At 45.0% G+C, this 19,404-nt stretch overlaps 1 protein-coding gene across 1 annotated transcript; it reads left to right on the forward strand.

The window, feature by feature from the left end:
• The first annotated feature begins 5,841 nt into the window (after positions 1–5,841).
• LOC101115261 (probable ATP-dependent RNA helicase DDX60) lies at positions 5,842–19,047 on the forward strand. Its single transcript, XM_060408819.1, is given in 12 exon segments — positions 5,842–5,928; positions 7,606–7,722; positions 8,834–8,904; positions 9,002–9,111; positions 14,066–14,131; positions 14,133–14,174; positions 14,718–14,732; positions 14,734–14,856; positions 15,864–15,911; positions 15,914–15,999; positions 17,472–17,658; positions 18,976–19,047. Coding segments are annotated over 10 exon segments (777 nt in total). The 5' UTR covers positions 5,842–5,928; positions 7,606–7,722; positions 8,834–8,876.
• Positions 19,048–19,404: the final 357 nt, after the last annotated feature.

Below are 19,404 nucleotides of genomic sequence, written 5' to 3' on the forward strand. Positions count from 1 at the left end.
TAAAAAATAAATCAAGAAAAATTAAGCTTACTGGAAGTGGAATTGGTAATTCAACACAGTACCTATTCCTTTTCTAAAAGTTTTAGAACCCAAAAGTTTAGAAGCCAAATTACTCTTCTAAAAGTTTAAATCTGTTTTTATTCCCTCTGGAAGTGTATGGAAGTATATATTCTCTTATTTGTAAACAACATTCCTATGATTTTAAAATTTTATTTCCATGCTGATAAAAAATTTCCATCTCATATTAAATCTGAATTTCTGTGATTATTGACTGGAGAGTCTTCCCATATGATTTCTGGGCAGTGATATTTCTTTATTCATGAGCTACTTGTTCATGAAATCTGCCTATTTTCTTTTTCTTTTAGTGAAGGGGAATTCCCTTTTTACTGATTGGCCAGAACTGTATGTAATAAGTATATTTCTTTTTCTCTCCAAATTGTAACCAATATACCTCTGTCATTTTGTCTTTTTACTATATTGCACCTATATTAATGGTATTTTTTTAATATTTGTGTAGTCAGATTTATCAGTATTTCCATTTAGCTTTGCCATGTGTGTGCTCAAATATATGAAAATATGTGAAATTGTTCACTTTCTAGTATCTTTATGCTTATGTTTTAAAGTTTACATTTTAATCTAGGTGAAACTTTCTAGGGGCATAAAGTATGAAGTAGAGAGATATATGTGGGTTTGCACATACTCACTGGCCGCCACCTGCCTGGTCTGGGGTGAGGATTGCCTGTACCCGCACAGATAGAGGTCTGGAGGCCACCCCTAAATATGAGGACCACATGACCACCCCAGTGCCCGCCTCGGCCATTCTCCTACGTAGACTCATGGCATCTCTGCAAGCCCTGATCGCCCAGGGAGCAGCTGTTGTTTCTCATGTGTGGCAACACTTTCCGTTTTTCTCTCTGATGAAGCCATTTTCCCATTTTACTTTACACTGAGGCTATGACCAAGGTTCAGGTGTAGTCACGCAGCTGGTAGACAGCCTGTGGGTCAGTGTATGAGGGCAGATGCGGGGAGGAAGAGGTGATGACGCCCCCGCCCCCGCCCCAGCAGCGCGTGCTTTCAGACAGAGCCTGTTCTTCTCCGGGTTTTTCCCGGTGCTCTGTCGCATGATTCAGTTCAGTCTCTCAGTCATGTCTGACTCTTTGCAACCTCACGGACTACAGCACGTCAGGCTTCCCTGTCTATCACCAGTTCCTGGAGCTTGCTCAAACTCAGGTCCATTCAGTCAGTGATATCCAACCATTTGACCCTGTGTCGTCCCCTTTTCCTCCTGTCTTCAATCTTTCCCAGCATCGGGGTCTTTTTCAATGAGTCAGTTCTTCTCATCAGGTGGCCAAAGTGTTGGAGTTCCAGCTTCAGCATCAGTTTTTCCAGTGAACATTAGGACTGATTTCCTTTAGGATGGACTGGTTTGATCTCTTTGCAGTCCAAGGGACTCTCAAGAGTCTTCTCCAACACCATAGTTCAAAAACATCAATTCCTCAAATCTATCACATGATAAACGAATCTCTTTATTTGTCAATCAGGCCCTTCTCAATTAAGTGGCAGCAACCATTGAGAATCGTTTTAACAAAAATCTGCCAAATGGGGAAAGTCTGCGTGGTGTTCTCACCTGGGACTATTGTCATGATGCCCTGAACTCTCAGGTAGGGAGCACGCTGACTAATGCATTGGTTACTGACGTACATGATAGCGCTTAGGAGTCTGTCTCAGTAGAACTGTGGTACCTCCCCAGGGTCTTGTACAAGTAATTTTCTTGAATTTACAAAAGGCATCATCTGGTTTATAAGTGGATTAAAAATGATCTGAAAAAACCCCATAGTGTAAAAAGTAAAAGCTCTGATTTCCATTCAGAATAGCTGTTTCTTGATATTTCTCAATGAGAAGGATGCTTGTCATGGTTTCAAATGTTATATTTATGGATGGACTTCTGGTGTTAAGTAAATCAAACAGTTTTCCTCCTTACTGAACTCACAGAAAATGGTTAAAGCTAAACAAACATCCTATCCCAACTTCCATCATTGTTGATTTCTTCTTTTTAAGTTTTTTTTGATGTGGACCATTTTTAAAGTCTTTATTGGAATTTGTTGCAATATTGCTTCGGTTTTATATTTTGGTTTTCTGGCTGTGAGGCATACAGGATCTTAGATCCCTCACCAGGGATCAAACTCACGCCGCCTGCATTGGAAGGTGAAGTCTTAACCACTAGACCACCAGAGAAGTTACCCCATCATTGTTAATTTTTAATAAACATTCTTCAACCTAAACTGAACCTCAGGGTCAGATTTTGAAGAAATAAATCTGTAACAACTAACTCCTATTGTTATTACCTCGATTGCTCATAAATAAGAATTTAAACTTCAAATCTGATATTTTACCATTTAGACCTAAAAAGATGGCAGGTTCACAGTATTCAGAAAAAATACATTGCATCTGTAGTGAAACGTTCTCTGAAACAGTATCGTATTCTAGCTATTAGCAGCTCCGTTTAGGAGTTTTAACTCTCTCTTTTATATTCTTAGAATCACATCTGTATGTGGCAAGCGCTCAAAGTGTTCTTGTTTGTGGGTGCTCATCACAGTGCCTGCCTGCTTTGAAATTCTGCTGCTGGCTCCGTACCACCAGGTGTGGGTGACAAGGATCAGATACGTCATATTTGATGAGGTAGGCTTGGGCTTGTTCCTCTGGGCTGGTTTCCTGGTTGAGTCAGTGCTACACTGAAGATGTTTGCTGCTTCAGGGCGTTGTCGTCTGTGTGGAGTTTCTGTTGGGTGGCGGGGGACACCGGCTTCTCCATGAACCACCGTTTTCCTGTTCTGGCTTAGGACCGGGTATCTGTGTCTGTGGGCTTCTGGAAGGCAGAGGAGCTGTCTGTGGTGACCACAGCAGAATCACCAGGACATAGGTGTTCCTGGGCAGAGATTCCAAAATCCAGTCTTTGATCCCTAAAGCAAAGAATAAGGCCTCTGGCAAGGATGTCAGTTACATGAGTTATCTTTTCACTTGTGATCCCAGCAGGAAACCAACGATATACCCAAAACAGAACAGTGCCAGAAGAGCGTTTTCCAAAGGTGTGTGTATAGGGGGGAAGGGCCACGGGGGGGTTAGTGCAGGAATGCCGGGCAAGGAGCCCACCCGTTGGTCTAAGGGGACAAGGCAATGACGCGGTCCTGGAGGCCCGCAGGGAGGTTCTGTGTGTGCTGGCCGCTTGGGGAGGACAGCTGCCTTAGTGAGGGTGGCGGGGGACAGGGGCAGGCGGGCAGGGGGGGCACAGCTGGCTCAGGGCAACCTGCCAGGAAGGCAGCTGGTGGCACTGAGACCTCATCCTCATTCCCTTCAGGTCTCTTGTCCAGGCTCTCATTTGTCCAAATCCGATGGACCCAGAGAACCCTGGAACCCTTTTGAAGTAGCCTCTGTGGCTCAGTTTCCCAGGGCAGAGAGAGCAGCATGGAAAATAGACATTTATAGGGCAAATGAAGGGTGCTGAGAACGTTTTTATAGCAGAGTAAGAGTATTTATTCAGAGAGGCTTACAGCATTATAGAAGAATTCTGCTCTAAGGGGCTTTTGGCTTAAAGGGGAAATGATGATAAAAGCCTGTATTTCACTTAACTCTTGTGTGAACTAGGAGCCACCAAGAAGGCTGTGCTTTTGATTTGTTTGAAGCTGACTTCTTGTGTTTATTTCTGCTCAATCTGTATACATTGCATCTTGAAGGCCTCGAATATTCACATTTGCAAAACATCCAACAGCTTTGTCTTTGCACTCCAGTGCCTTGACCTGTCAGAGAAGGCAACGGCACCCCACTCCAGCACTCTTGCCTGTAAAATCCCATGGACGGAGGAGCCTGGAAGGCTGCGGTCCATGGGGTCGCTGAGGGTCGGACACGACCGAGGGACTTCACTTTCACGCATTGGAGAAGGAAATGGCAACCCACTCCAGTGTTCTTTCCTGGAGAATCTCAGGGACAGGGGAGCCTGGTGGGCTGCCATCTATGGGGTTGCGCAGAGTCGGACACGACTGAAGTGACTTAGCAGCAACTTAGCAGTAGCAGCCTTGAACTGTACTCTCATTTCCAAGCTCTGAAATGAAGTGACATGGGGTACCTCAGCTTCCCCAGTTTGTGTAAGGGTAAAGCTGGAGGTCTTTGGAGACTGATGGCTCTTCTGGCAGAGTCAGGAAAGAGTGCCATGTGTAAGGCTGTAAGGCCACCACTCAGCTGAGTGGTGTGTTATCTGACTGTGTGTGGTCAGTCTCTCAGTCATGTCTGACTCTTTGCCACTCAGTGGACTACAGCCTGCCAGGCTCCTCTGTCCATAGGATTTCTTAGGCAAGAATACTGGAGTGGGTTGCCGCGCTCTCCTCCAGGGGATTTTGCCAACCAGGGATCAAACCCGTGTCTCTTGCGCTTCCTGTACTGGCAGGTGGATTCTTCACCATTGTGCCACCTGGAAAGTCTATGATAAATAGCATTCTCCAGGGAAGAATACTGGAGTCGGTAGCCATTCCTTTTTCCAGGGGATCTTCCTGACTCTGGGATTGAACTCGGGTCTCTTGTGCCTCCTGCATTACAGGCAGGTTCTTTACCATCTGAGCCTCCAAACCAAATGGGCAAGGGAATTTTTAAAAATTATCTAATAACTGTGATAGTAAGCCCTCTCCAGTTGATTGCCAGGTGTCAGTGCAATCTGTTTAAAGGAAACCACTGTGAGATGAAGTATTTCCTGCCATATCATAGACAAAGGTGTCACAGCCTTCAGCTATTTTGGCCCTCCAAATGTGACTTTCTGAGCCCCAAGGGCGCCCGGGAAGAACAGTGCGTGCCATCTGGCAGCCTTGGAGCTGCCACCACTGCCTATGGTGAACAAGGAACTAAGGACGTGAATAATCAAATCACAGGACAGTGGCCCCAGATAGCTGAGATGCGTAAGAAAGGGGTGATTTCAGGGAGCCCAGACTCTTGCATCTTCCCACACACAGAAAAGTGCAATTCCTTAATGAGATATCTCGTCTTCCCTCAGTTCAGTTCGGTTCAGTGACTCGATCATGTTTGACTCTTTGCGACCCCATGGACGCACGTGTTCCCTAATTAGCAATAATCTTTTGATTTTCAGACTACCTGGCCCCTGTTGCAAGTTTCTATATTACCTGACTTCCCAGCCTCCCCTCCCCGCAGTCTCCTCAGAGCAGTTCTCTCAGGGTCACGTGAGACACTGTCTCCTGGGCTTGAAGCCCTAAAAATTCCCACCAAATGAAACATAACTCTCAGCATGTTTAGTTTTTAACTAAAACTTGTGTCCTGTGATTTGATTATTCACATCCTTATTTCCTTGCTCACCATAGGGAGTGCTGGCAGCTCCATGGCCGACAGATAGCAGGTATTGTTGTTCCTGGGCGTCCTCAGGGCTCAGAAAGTCACATTTGGAGGGCAAAAAATAGATGAAAACTTATATTTTATAAGTTGACACCACTTCTGAGAATCTTCCCTAAATCTAGTTCCATTTGCTTTATCGGGTCAAAGGACATTCGTGAATTCAGCAAGTATAGAAGCAGTGTCTCCACAGCGCCAGGCACTGTGGGTGGGGGAATGCACAGGTGTGAGCCACAGACTCACTGGGCCGAAGGGGTCAGACAGCTGAGCACACGTGTGCCTGTGGCAGCCCACTTCCCGGCATATGGTGGCGAGAAGGGCCAGCCTGTCTGACTGATGATGGCAGGTGGGGGATGGGCGCAGCCTGAGGACAGCTCTGCAGTGCTGGTGGGAAGAGTCTTCCAGTGGGTGACACTGAGCTGAATTCTGAAAGTCCCAAAGCGGGTCAGAGCATTCTAACCAGAGGGAACAGTGTATGTGGAAGCTCTGGGGTAGGAAATTTGTGGTCAGGCAACAAAGCAAAGTCCAGTGTGTATGGAGAGAAGTAAGTGCATGAAGGGAGAGGGGCTGGAACGAGGCTGGAGAGCCGGCTGGTGGGGGTGGTAACCCCCAACAATGTTCGCCCTGTTCAGGAGTTTGTATTTTGTTCCACATGTAGGGGGAACATACTGAGAAAATGTAACTGGGGGCATGACCTGATTGAGTTCATCCTCGAGACACGTCTATTGGCTATGACGTGAAGGGTGCAGGGGTGGGCCCAGGGGAACTGGGAGGTCAGCCGGGAGGATATTGTGGATGACCTGGGGGCCGTGGAAGTGGAGGAAATGCTTAGATTTGAAAGATATTTTGAAAAGTAAGATACAGAGGAATTATTGATGGATTGGTTGTGGGAATTAAAAGAATTAATTAGGATGTGTGTTAGGATTTTGTGTTGGCTGCATTTGTCAGTAAACTTGGCATGGTTGGCAAATATGAAACCATGTATGATGGTGATTCAGGCTTCCAGGTCTTATTTTCATCTGCTGTTTTAAAATCACCTGGAAAGTTATTTAATTTATTTAATCTAAATAATCTAAACTAAAACAACAAACAAAAGCCATTCACCAGCTTCTCCCACACGCACTTCTTGCAACTACATATGTGTTCTCTATGTATTTGAGCTTGTGTGTGTGTTTTAAGAGTTCACATGTGAAATCATTGTTTGTCTTTTTATGTCTGACTTATTGATTTATTTCTCTTAGCATAATGCCCTTGACATCCTCCCATGATCACAGATGGGGAGATTTCATCCTTTTTCATAGTTAAATAATATTCCATCCTGCGTATACATACTACAGCTTCTTTATCCATGCATTCATCCTTCAGTGAACACTTAGGTTGCTTCCTATCTTGGCTGTTATACATGGTGCTGCAGTAAACATGGGGGATGCATATATCCTTTCGTTCTCTTTGGATAAATACCCAGGAGTGGAATTGCTGGATCATATGGCAGTTCTAGTTTTAGCTTATTGAGGAGCCTCTGGTACTGTTCTGAATGGTTGTAGCCATCTCACCTTACCACTAACAGTGTACAAGGGCTCCTGTTTCACCATACCCTCACCAACAATGTTTTTTTAATGTGTTTACTTGGTCTCTGAGTGATGGACGTTCAGGGTGCTTTTCACCATGCTGTTGTTTATTTGTGTTTTCACCTTTGGGCTGTGCTGGGTCTTCATTGCTGCATGGGCTCTGCTCTAGTTGCGGCAAGCGGGGGCTTCTCTCTAGGTGTGGTGCCCAGGCTTCTCACTGCAGCGGCTTCTCCTGTGCAGCCCGGGCTCTGGGCTGTGAGGGCGTCATTGTGGCACGTGGGCTCAGTAGTTGCAGCTCCTGGTCTCTAGAGCACAGCCTTAACTGCTGTGGTGTGCAGGCTTAGTTGAGCCGTGGCTTGTGGGATCTTCCTGGATCAGGGATTGAACCTGTGTCTCCTGGATTGGCAGGTAGATTCTTTACCACTGAGCCACCAGGGAAGCCTCCAGCCAACAGATTTGATTTGCGTTCTTTCTGGTGGTGGCTGTTCTGACAGGTGTGAGTGATATCGCATGTGGTTTTGATTTTCGTTTCTCAGTGGTGGGTAAAGTTGAGCATCGTCTCATGTAACTATTGGCCATCTGTTTGTTTCCTTTGGAAAGACATCTTTCAGACCTCCTGCTCAGTTTTAATGGAGCATTTTTGTCTTTAATAGGTCCACTGTCTTGGTGAGGAAATTGGAGCAGAAATCTGGGAGCATCTCCTCATCATTATCTGCTGCCCCTTCCTGGCCCTTTCCACCACCATCAGCAACCCAGAGCATCTGACTTGAGTAGGCCTGAGCTTCAGTCTAGATAGAATACTTATCTGTTTTGAATGTTTGAATGTTATCTTTTCTATATGTGTTCTGGAAAGTTCCATAACCACCTGATGAATCTCTTACCTTATCTCTGAATATTCAGGGGATAAACTCACCCCTCCTGGCAGGTGCTGAGCAAGGCCACACTCTGTAAAGGAAAAGACCAAGGGTTCCTCCAGCCAGATCTTCAGCTGAGTAGGAAATTTCCCTCGTATCTCAAAAAAGGCTCACCAGAAGTGATTGATTTCTTTTTCTTTTTCTTTGTCCTTTTGCAAAGAAATAAAATTAAAATAGCATAGTGGCTCCCCGGTGGCTCAGACAGTAAAGAATCTGTCTGCAGTGCAAGAGACCCAGTGTCGACCCCTGGGTCAGGAGGATCCCCTGGAGAAAGGATAGGCTACCCACTCCAGTATTCTTGCCCGGAGAATCCCATGGACAGAGGAGCCTGGTGGGCTACAGTCTGTGAGGTCGCAGAGTCAGACGCTTTGATTGAGCAACAAGCGCACACATAGAAGGACACAGTTTGCCATGGACCTTGAGACTTCTTGTGTTGTCCCAGTTTGCAGATGTTTAGAAAGATAGGGAAGCCTTATTAGCTGAAAGCCCCATATCATTTTTCCCTTGTGCTACATCCTTGCCCACTAACAACAATTTTAGCAAAGACTCAGATTTGCCAAGTGCCTTTCTAAGTACTTTGCATATGTTGATTTGTCTTAGATGGCCAACAACTCTTATGATTTATTATTTTAATTGCTGCTGTTATAGTTTTCTGACTGCTATTATTATTTCCTTTTAAATATGAAAAACGAGGCACAGAGAGATTTTGTGATTCAACAAAGAGTCTCAGCCCGTGGTAAGGAGGCTGGGATTCCATCTTAGGTCGTCTGGCTCCGGGGCCTATTCATTTATGTACAAGTTTTAAGGCACATGCAATTTTCTGTATTTTGAAGTACTTGATATTTCAGGAAGTGGTTCCATGTTCTGCATAAGTAATACGTAATTTAAATTTTAATGTGGCTACAATCTGTAAAACGGTACTGAAAATAAGCAGACAGTATGATTGAAAAAAGTATTGCTTCTACAGAAATGCCAGCTGCCGTGCCAGTTCCCACAAAAACTGCTTGCTGATGAAGGAGTCATGTAAAGTGAGACTTGGTAGGTTTGACACATCATAGGAATTTTGTCTCTTCCTTTCAAGTTATCCCATCATTATGTGTCCATTCATTGGGAAATTCTTGCTCTTCACTTCCAGTGCTCGATGAAGAGAGATTCAGTGATTTAGAGAAATGCATATGGTCAGTGAGCAATCATGACGTTTCCTTTGACCATTTTCACCTGTGTGCTGCGTTGACAACAGACCACGTGAGTGATGCTTCCGCCACGTGTGTTCTGAGCAACGGCTATTATTTATGTGACATTGCAGAGCTGCCTGGGTGGTCCTCATCAGAATTACAGAATCAGTACTTTAAACAGATATTTAATCTGAGTTTTAAAAGTAACAAGAATAACTTCCCAGTTTTTATCTGTTCCTTAATGGTGTATGTCTCTGCAAAGCTTAAAAATGACTGAACACTTTAACCTGAAGTTTTTTGGGTTGATTTTTCTTTATTCTTAGATGTTATATTTGCCCATTTTCCTTCTTCTCAGCACCCATGTCCACCTTTTTGGACACTGTCTCTTCTCTTAGTGCAGCTACAACTTTGTGTGGACAGTGTCTCATACATGTGAGAATTTGATCACTGTGAATTAGGTTAAACAAAGAAAAGATGCTTTTCACTGATGTAGCAATCACAGTGTGATGTTTGGGTAGTAAATCAGTAAGGTGGAAGTCTTAAGGAGACCTCATTTGGGGCTCTGGGGTTTGAGTGGGGGAAGATTTCTTAATTTTCCTTTTCCATTCTATTCTGAGGATGGCCCATTAAAGCTTTGGTTGCCTCTCAAAGTGATAATTAGGCAATAGTTTTCCTTCCTTCCACGACTGAACAAGTTAAATATACTCTAAATTCTGTTGTCAGGTGAAGCCTTGTAGTCGGACAGTTTTTAAGCCACATGCAGTTTTCTTTAGTTACAATAGTTGATGTCATAGGGAGTAGTTCCAAGTTCTGCCTGAATGACGTATCTGGATCTGAAACCTAACTTAGGTAAATAAATAGGATAATTCTGATCCGGCTGAGCCTCTGATGGCTTTCTCTTGCAAACAGCCAAAGGCACAGCTCCTTGGTCCAGCTTCTGAGGTCTTCCAGGACCCAGCCCCAAGTGCTGCTCATGCACTTGATGGATTTTACTGGACGCCCTCATGGTTTATCTGTAAACTGGAGTGTTGCACCACAGATGCACCGTACCAGCCATCTAGACCCTGTTCCTCTTGGATGGCTCTTCTCATGGGAAATCTCTTCAGAATCCTCTGTGACCTGCTTAGCTGGAGGGGGTCTTCGCTCCATGCACCTGGTCTGTATTTCCTGTCCGACAGCAGTCGTGGTTGGCTTGCTGCTGAAGTTCCTTAAGAGCTTGTCTTCTTACTGGAATAATTCCTTGAAGACAGATTTTCTGCCCTTGTGGTTTGTAACTAACTGGATTGAAATGTTTGTTACATGAATATAGACACCCAGAGTGAGCACATTCTTTGGGTTCTAAGGGTTTTATGTATCTTGCCTCTTTTAACCTTCGCAACAATTGGATGGATGCCTTACTGATACTCCCGTTTGACAAGCAAGGGAGGTAGGGCAGAGAGAACCTGTACTGCCGAGGAAGGGGTGGGACTGGGGTGCGGTCTCAGATGGATGACCCCAGAGCCTGCAGCTTCATCGCTGTGTTCTGAACAGACTGGTGGACAGATGCGTGAGTGAGGGACTGAGTGAGAAGCACGTTACGGCCTTTGGGCTGTGACGCAGGAGCTTCTAAAAGCAACGAAATGAGTTCAGTGCGGTAATTTTCCAATAGGGTTTCATTACGGGACTTTCTTTTCTGTGTGGCAACGGCTCCATCTACATGTGAAGGAAACTGAAATGTGGGTGAAATCCCTGTGACCTAATCACACCCCAAAACTGGAGTAGTGGTGATAACCTGCACATGGGTAACAAGCCCCCTTTCTCTGTGTCCATCTCTTCTCCTCTTCTCTTTCCACCTTGTCGCCAGGCGTCTCAGTGCAGCGTTTACACAGTCCTCCGTTCTGTGTAGATGGTTCAGGGCAGACTGTCTTTAGGTGGCAGCGAGCACAGGGATTGGGAGAACTTGGTGAGGTTGGCATCTTGCTCCAAGTGCCTGTCTGCTCTCTCAGTGGCTATTAATGGCTGGCTGGGAAGCGGATCCAGCTACTCTAACCCCACGTGACTCCTGCAAAGGTCATGCTGCTGCGTGAGTCTCCTTTGCAATAGGGACCCACTTGGACGGCACTGAATGTGTATGTTGACCGTTGTGTGTGTAGCATGTGTTCACACGGAGTGTTTCCTAAAGCATCAGTGGTGAACGGCACGGCAGCCTCCCTGAACAAGGAGACGACCCCTGATCTTGTGTAGCAGACCTCAGGTGGATGTGAGGAGGCTGGGTGGTGCGGCCACAGGAACAGAAGAGCTGTCCCCATAAGTGTCTGCTGTGGCTCTGCTCTCACATGGGGCTCTGGAAGGGAGTAGCTCGAGGGCCTGCCTCCACGTGAGGCTCATTTCTGGCACAGGGTGGAGTCCAACCTTGTCACCAGCTGGCCACTCGGAGACAGCTGTTGGGACGGGGGTGTCAGCCCCAGCAAGTGTGGGAGGGGCTGCCCATCTTTCTGCTGCCTGTGGAACTGTGCTTCCCGTCGCCTGCCGGGTTGGGGACAATGCGATTTGCTGAAGCACCATCGTGATGTGATGCTGTGTGCTCATAAATGAAGAAGGGTGGGAGCCTGTGGCCTTTTATCTCTCTTCCTTGTCTCCCTGGGCTGGCTCATTAGTTGTCACACAGTGAACACCAGCTGAATGGAATGGTGTGGCCCAGCTTTTGGCCACAGAGTTGTTAAATTGATTAAAAATGAAGACCTGTAAGTTGATCATTCATCAGGCACATGGACAGTCGAGGCATCGGTCACGTGCTGGGTGTTTTCCTAGGCTTGTGCTGTGTGTTGTATAGCTTAGTTCTGACGGCAAAGGCAGTACGTCTCTCCATGGTGGAAATAAGGGCATGCAGGCTTCTGTAAGAGGCTAAGAGCCCCAAGAAACTAAATGCATTCTAGTGACCAAACCAGAACAATTATATCTTAAAAATTGTGTTAGTTCTTGTATTTATTTTATTTGGGCAAGATATTGTTGTTGTTCAGTCACCTGGTCATGTCTGACTCTTTGAGATCCACCCCGTGCACTGCAAGTTGCCACTTTTACGTGGTAATAATAACAGAACAAATGCTAACATTTCAAAGCAAGATATTCAAATACTATTTGGCGAAAAGCAATTTTTTCTGTTCAGCAACTTCACTGCTCAGGTTGAGATGCTGGACTGTAGCCCAGGCACTCACCTACATTCTGTTGATTTTTACAGCCTCAGTCAAAGCCCGATTATTTTAATTGAAGTACGTTTGGCATAAAACCTTGTGTAAGTTTCTGGGCGCAGCATGTTGACTTGGTATGTTTGTTTTGCAGTATGAGGGCCACCTGTGTCACGTCTGAGTCCGAATCCTTTTTTTTTCTGTGGTGGGACAGTTCAGATCTAGTCCCAGCATGTTTGGGCTCCCCAGCTGGCTCAGGGGTAAAGAACCTTCCTGCCAGTGCAGGTTTGATCCTGAGTCAGGAAGATCCCCTGGAGGAGGAAGTGGCAACCCACTTCAACATCCTTGCCTAGGAAATCTCATGGACAGAGAAGCCTGGTGGGCCACAGTCCGTGGGGTGCAAAGAGTCAGATATGACTGAGTAACTGAGCACACACATCCTCAGCACATTGGTGTTCATAATTCAGCTTTGTTGTCTGTAGTCACTGTGCTGGGGCATTAGCTCTTCAGGTCTTACTTATCTCCTAGTTTAAAAAGTCCAAAACCTCGTGCTGAGGTGTTTGCCTTATTTGCTTTTACTGCAATCTGTCAGGTGGCAAGAGAGATACTTGGATCCTACGTTGCAGATGAGGAACCAGCATTTAGAGGTGGAATTAGAATTAGATCTTCTGATTCAAACTTGGCTGTATTTTCCAGCCTAACAATTTTTTTCAACTGTATTATTTGAAGTGGCTTTTTTTTAGCCCTGAGTTTCCAAACCTGAGTTTCACAACATAGTAGCTGTTTATTAAAACTCATTCCCTACTGTCAAATAACTTTGGAGAAATCTGTGCATATAGCCCCTTCTTGAAGACATAACCTTTCCAATGAGAAACCGTGAGGAAGCCTATTCATAAACCGCCCCACCCCACCCCAGCCTTTTCTTTTGAAAGAAATCTGCCAGCATTTCAGGGGTCATAGTTTCACAGGCAGTGGATTTGTAGCAATAGTGGGTGAATCCAACAGAATTTACTGCAATACAAGCTTTTGGGGAACAGGATTTTAAAATTTATATTTTAAAATATCTGAGGAAAAATAAATGACATGGATATCCAGAGGGCTTAAAGCAGAACTGAGTCAGTACCTGGAGAGAAATTTCCTTGAGTGTTGTGAAAGTGACCTTCAAGTGATCTTCAGTACAGTTCAGTTTAGTTGCTCAATTGTGTCCGACTCTGCGACCCCATGAATCACAGCACGCCAGGCCTCCCTGTCCATCACCAACTCCTGGAGTTCACTCAGACTCACGTCCATCGAGTCAGTGATGCCATCCAGCCATCTCATCCTCTGTCGTTCCCTTCTCCTCCTGCCTCCAATCCCTCCCAGCATCAGGGTCTTTTCCAATGAGTCAACTCTTCACATGAGGTGGCCAAAGTATTGGAGTTTCAGCTTTAGCATCAGTCCTTCCAAGTGGTCTTAGGACTTGAGAAAGTCAGACTTGCCCCTTTCAGGCTGGTGCTCAAAAGCCAGGAACCATATTTATAGTGAAATCACTTTCACATCTGGTGCCAGGGTGGAGGCTGTGTGTTCTTGTCTGAACCGAATTTGCAGATCTTTTAGACACCCCCTCACCTCTATGCTTATAGAGAACTGGCCCAGCTTCAAGGTCTCAGAACTTTGTATAGGAACTTTGTGGTGGGCTTTTGGGTTTTTCCCCTTTCTTAGTAAATCAGGGACACTCTTGGTTAGTACTGTTTCCATCAAGCATTTTAGATCAGGGATAGTTTCAGTGTCTGGGTTCACGATAGTGACTCTGAAGCAAAGGATAAAACTTCAGATGAAACAGAAAGAATATTAAATTTTTCCATTTTATTTTAAATGTAGATTGAAAAGTTTGGATTCCCTTCCGATCTTACCCTTTCACCTCAAGAGATGGTCCAGCTTTATGATACCTACCATGTTTGAATTCTGGAAAAGTTGTCTCAGAGCTCAGGTAAACAGTAATTTAGCAATTGTTTTTGAATTGATTTTAGTGGATGGTAACTGCCATTCACAGAGATGAGCTATCACCCTTCCTAATCGTCTGCATCTGATCTTTGAAAATCACCAGTGGATTCTTTACAAAATAAGATTGCTCCTCCTCTAACAGCCTTCCTGCTCACAGTCTGTGTTTCCCTGCAACTGGGGTGGAAAGCCCCTCAACTCCTGAGCTTGCTTCCTCTTCTGCTTTCTGGGATGGGACCACCCTTCCATCTCCCGCACTATGTGCCGGGTCCTGGGTTTCTATTCTTGCCTTCCTCTCCTCTCATGCCCCTTCCTTCTCTCTGCCCATCTGTGTTCAGCTCCCTGTTGGTTTTGCTGCACACTCTTCTGTAAGGGTTCACCATCCCATTAGGTTTACACACCAGGAACAATGGGGAGATAGTTCGCCCCCTGTTTGCAAGACACTTGTAATTCTGTTCATGAGACATATTGTTGAGAAGCACTTGGATTTTCTTGCATGATTTCACTGAATTTTGTGGCATTCCTTTTCAAGGAGTTGTGTCCAGAGGAATAAAGTAAATTCATTTTATTTTGCGAATAAAGTAGTCATTAGGAAGATGGATGCTAGAAAGTGTGAAGAGAGCTTAAAGGCAGAACTGACAAGCTGGGTGAAGAATGGCCACATCAACAAGGTAATGTTCACACGTGTTTTGGATGAAGCATCTCTGTGTTCTTGTTTCCTTGAGTTATACTGTGCAGTCATGACTATTGTCTTGACTTTTTAATCTTCAACCTCCATTCTAGGATTTTCAGTTGAGCGTGAAGTCCAGTGGTTCTGAGATAGACCAGAGAGAAAGGACCTTGGTCCTTGACTTCTCCCCTGCCCCACCCTCCATGTGTGCTCTGAGTTCTGACGGATGCAGGCAGAGGGAGCCCTTCCATGGACCAGGTCGTGATGCCCAGACAGTGTGGGGCTGGAGTTACAGTGATTGATGATAGCTGAGGAGAGCTTTTGACTTCTTTATCTCTTTTTCAGAAAGCTTTTGTTTTTCTTTTATGACATTTGTTTTAATTTGCAGAAATTATTTTTGTGTTGAAACCTTAACCCGGGGTTATATGAGTTATGCATATTTATTTTAAGTAAGTTGATCATCTTTTTTATTTTGATGTTTGCTTTGTTGTCATATATTGATGTTTCTGATTTTGGGGTGTGACACATATTAGAATTCTCAGGTGAGCTTTTCCCATTATCTTTTAACTTAGATGATCTCCTCCTGCTCAGAAACAGTTTTATTTTATTCCACTTATTTTGCCAAGAAAAATCTTTAAAATATATTTACAAGAGATTTTTACATGATAAAGACAGAAACTGATTTACCCCATCTGCTGCCACAGTGAAAGTAGCGTTATTTACCAAATAATCCTCTTCCTGACTGATTTGTGTTGCTTTAAAAAGTTGCATGTTAAATTGCGCCTGTGTGCGTGGTTATTACTTTCTATCTTTCTGTTCTCTAGTGTACTTTTTTAGTTCTTTTGCAGTGTTTTATCTTATACTTTCATCTTTATTATTTTTGTTACATACTCTATTAAAGAACCAGAGGCATATAGATTAGATAGCGATGAATATGTTTTATCAAGAAGTAGGCACTCCTGTCTTCATTATGCAGAACTGAAAATAATTTTCTTTTCCCTGCTGCAGGCGAGAATGGTCCTGGAGAGTGTTCATCCTCCTTCAGTCCTCGGTCCTTTGGTTGTTCAGAAAACATGGCAATTATGTTTCTACTTCTTGTTGCAAAGCTAAGGGAAATGGAGAAGTTACCTGCATGTTTTTTTCTGTGAGTCACTTAGTTTGTTTTTTATTAGATGCATTCCTTTAAGGATAAGAGTTATACAAACTTGACTGTTTTAGTGTTCAATAGGATTTTTGGTTCCCTTTTGTTATCAGAGTACATATTTAAAATGACACCTTTCCAGTTCAACTTTAAATGTTCTCACCACAAAAGGGAAAAAAGATAACTTGGGAGGTAATGGTTTTGTTAACTAACCTTATTATGGTCATCATTTTGCTATATATACCTCTAACAAATTATCGTGTTTTCTTCACCTTGAATGTGTACAGTGTTATATGCCAATTTTGTCTTGATAAAACTGAAAACAAAAAACACAGAAAAAAGCAAAGGAAGCACTACAATTCACAGAAGATTGACCATCAAGAAATCTAACTTACTTCACTAATCATAATATTCTCTGGTGAAATAAGTCAGAGAAAGACATATTCTCTATGATCTCACTTATGTGTGAAATCTAAATAGTCATACAAACTAGTGTACATGGGGAACAGAAATGGTCACACAGACATAGGAAACAAGCTTATGGTTACCAAAGGGAAGAGGGAAGGTGGGGAGGGGCAAACTGGGAGCTTGGGATTAACAAAGTGTTAATACTTTATATTAGATAGCCAGCAAGGACCTGCTCTACAGCACAGGGGATTTTAGTCACGGTCTTGTAATAACCCATAATGGAGTAGAATCTTAAAAGATACTGAGTTACTGTCTTGTACAACTGAAACTAACATGATATTATAAATCAACTATACTTCAGTAAAAAATAAAGTCAGGACTTAGATATATTTAGCTAATACTAAGGGTCTTTGGGGGCTTCCCAGGTAGCACTAGTGGTAAAGAACCCACCTGCCAATGCAGGAGACGTAAGAGACATGGGTTCCATCCCTGGGTTGGGAAGGTCCCCTGGAGGAGGGCATGACAACCCACTCCAGTATTCCTGCCTGGAGAATCCCATGGATAGAAGAGCCTGGTGGGCTACAGTCCATAGGGTTGCACAGAGTTGGACATGACTGAGGTGACTTAGAACACACACAAGGGTCTTTGATTCTGTTACAAGAGAGACGTAAAGGCCACTGGAATTAAATATAAGAACAACTATAATAACAATAAAAATAAATTTTAAAATAGAAAAAAATTTTTGTTAATTTTTTGCCCCTCTCTTAAGAGTATACAGGGGAGAACCTCTCTTCTGTAGACAGAGAAAATGCACTGGGGTTGGCCCCTTGCTTGTGGGGTGCCCAACCCCTCCTACAGGAACATTTTCCAGGGGGCTCTGCTTGCTGCTGCCCCAGGAGGGGGACTTATGATTTCCCAAAAGGTGGTTAGTGATGGGGCTGTGACCCAGAGCACCCCGTGTTCAGAATGAAGCTCGTAGCAAGGGGTATTCAATCTCGACAGCCGTGTGTCAGTGGTAGCAGTGGCTGCCTGGATGGTTGAATTGTCTTTATCACATCACTTTCAAGGCACGCCTTCTTTTCCTCTCTTTCCAAGTTTGATTTAGGGGCTGTGGAGAGAAGGGCTGAACGTGTGGAAAAGTTTCTACAGCGAAAGCAGGAGCGCAGAAGGCCCCCCAGGGCAGATAGAGAGACCCGCGACGTGGCGAACGAACTGCACAAAGTGGCAAAAATCCATGGAGAAATACAAGGCAGTGTGAGTGTGCAGCTCAGCACATTGTGCTGGGAAGGCCGGGATAGTCGCACGTCCCAGCAGGGAGGCCGCTGGCTGCACGGACCAGTTAGTTGTCGCTGGGACTTGTTTGCTGGCCAGTTCTGTGCTTCGAGAACTGTGTGTGCGGTGGGCCCCTCTGCCTCGGAGCCCTCATTTTGGGGCCCTAGTTCTTGGGGTCTAATTCTGACTCCTCTGGGTCTGAAATGCATCTCTCCCCCCGCCCCCATCCTCATGTCCTCAGTGACGTCCTGGTCTCAAAGTGTCCACATCTTCCTTGGATGGTCACAAAGTTCTTGGAACCTGACCTTGAGGCTCCCTCCTATACTGCAGCTGACATTCAGGCTGATAACCTCACCCTCACTCGCTCTTCCTTCTGGGCTGTTGTCCACGAACCAGCATGTGTGGGCTTTGCCCTCACCTCTTCAGGTGCGCTTCCTACTACTATCATCTGACAGTACCCCTCACACGCCTCTCCCTAGGGCTGTGTCCCCCTGTACTGTCCTGTAATCTTGGGCCCTCCATCCCATGCCCCCAGAGCTTCTGTGCAGCAGCTCGCCTGAGGCATGCCTGCCCCTCTTCCCCCCACCCCTGTTTGGACTTGTCCCTTTCTCCCGGGCTCATGCCGCACTGCAGTACTTGGTGGGCCAGTTGTGATGTATTGGTCTCTTTCTGCTAAATTGTCGCTCCCTCACAGCAGGGACCGTGCATTTCCCTCTTTTTATCTCCAGCTGTTATTTTATGTGGTGTCCTGCTACTCACAGCTTACAAAATCAATTACATTCTCACAAATGTCGGTAGAAAGCAAAGGTGCTTTTAATCAGGATGCCAGCCATCTGGGAAGAGGGTGGGCTGAGTATCTGCTAGAAACACCTCTGAGATCCTGCTCGGCTGAATGGCATTGAAACATGTAAATTATCATGTGTGAAACGAATCGCCAGTTCAGGTTCGATACATGTTACAGGGTGCTCAGGGCTGGTGCACTGGGATGACCCAGAGGGATGGGATGGGGAGGGAGGTGGGAGGGGGGTTCAGGATGGGGAACACATATACACCCACGGTGGATTCAAGTCAATGTATGGCAAAACCAATACAATATTGTAAAGTAAAGTAAATAAATAAATAAATTTAAATTACAAAATAAAATAAAAACCACTGAGCACCTAAAAACTAAAAGAATAAACATAAAGGGAAGGAGGGGAGTCACCTCAGTGAACCACTGAGATGAGGGGTCAGTCGCCATCCCCTCCAGGCTTGAGGATGCCTCAGAATCTTCCTCTGGATGTTCTCTTGTTCACGCAGTTTGGTCACACAGTTTACACGATTACTGAAGGGGAAGCTCGAGAAGAGGTCTGGTCACCTATTAATTACTGATTCTCGTTTCTTGTTCTCTGATCTCTGTAGAGAACCAACCAGTCAGGCAACATATTGTGTGTCCAGACTTGAAAGGTGTGCTTGGGCAGAGATGAGTAGAGCCTGGGGCTCCTGGTTAAAAGTCAGAGACAGTGTCGCTCTGCTAAGTGACAAGGAGAGGACTTCATGCCAAGGAGGGCTTCCTGCAGAGAGCTGCGCACACAGTCCCAACGCACTGCTGGCCGGGCCACAGCTGTTCATACCTGTTTTGCAGTGAACGGTAGTTACTTCCTTGAAAGTGGAAACAGCTTTTAGAGCTCCTTTGTTTCTCACGTTCTAGAGCAAGGTAGGATTTCCTGCCGACGCTTCTGTGTGTCT

The sequence above is a fragment of the Ovis aries genome, chromosome 2 (assembly GCF_016772045.2).
Source record: "Ovis aries strain OAR_USU_Benz2616 breed Rambouillet chromosome 2, ARS-UI_Ramb_v3.0, whole genome shotgun sequence".
Lineage (NCBI taxonomy): Eukaryota > Metazoa > Chordata > Mammalia > Artiodactyla > Bovidae > Ovis > Ovis aries.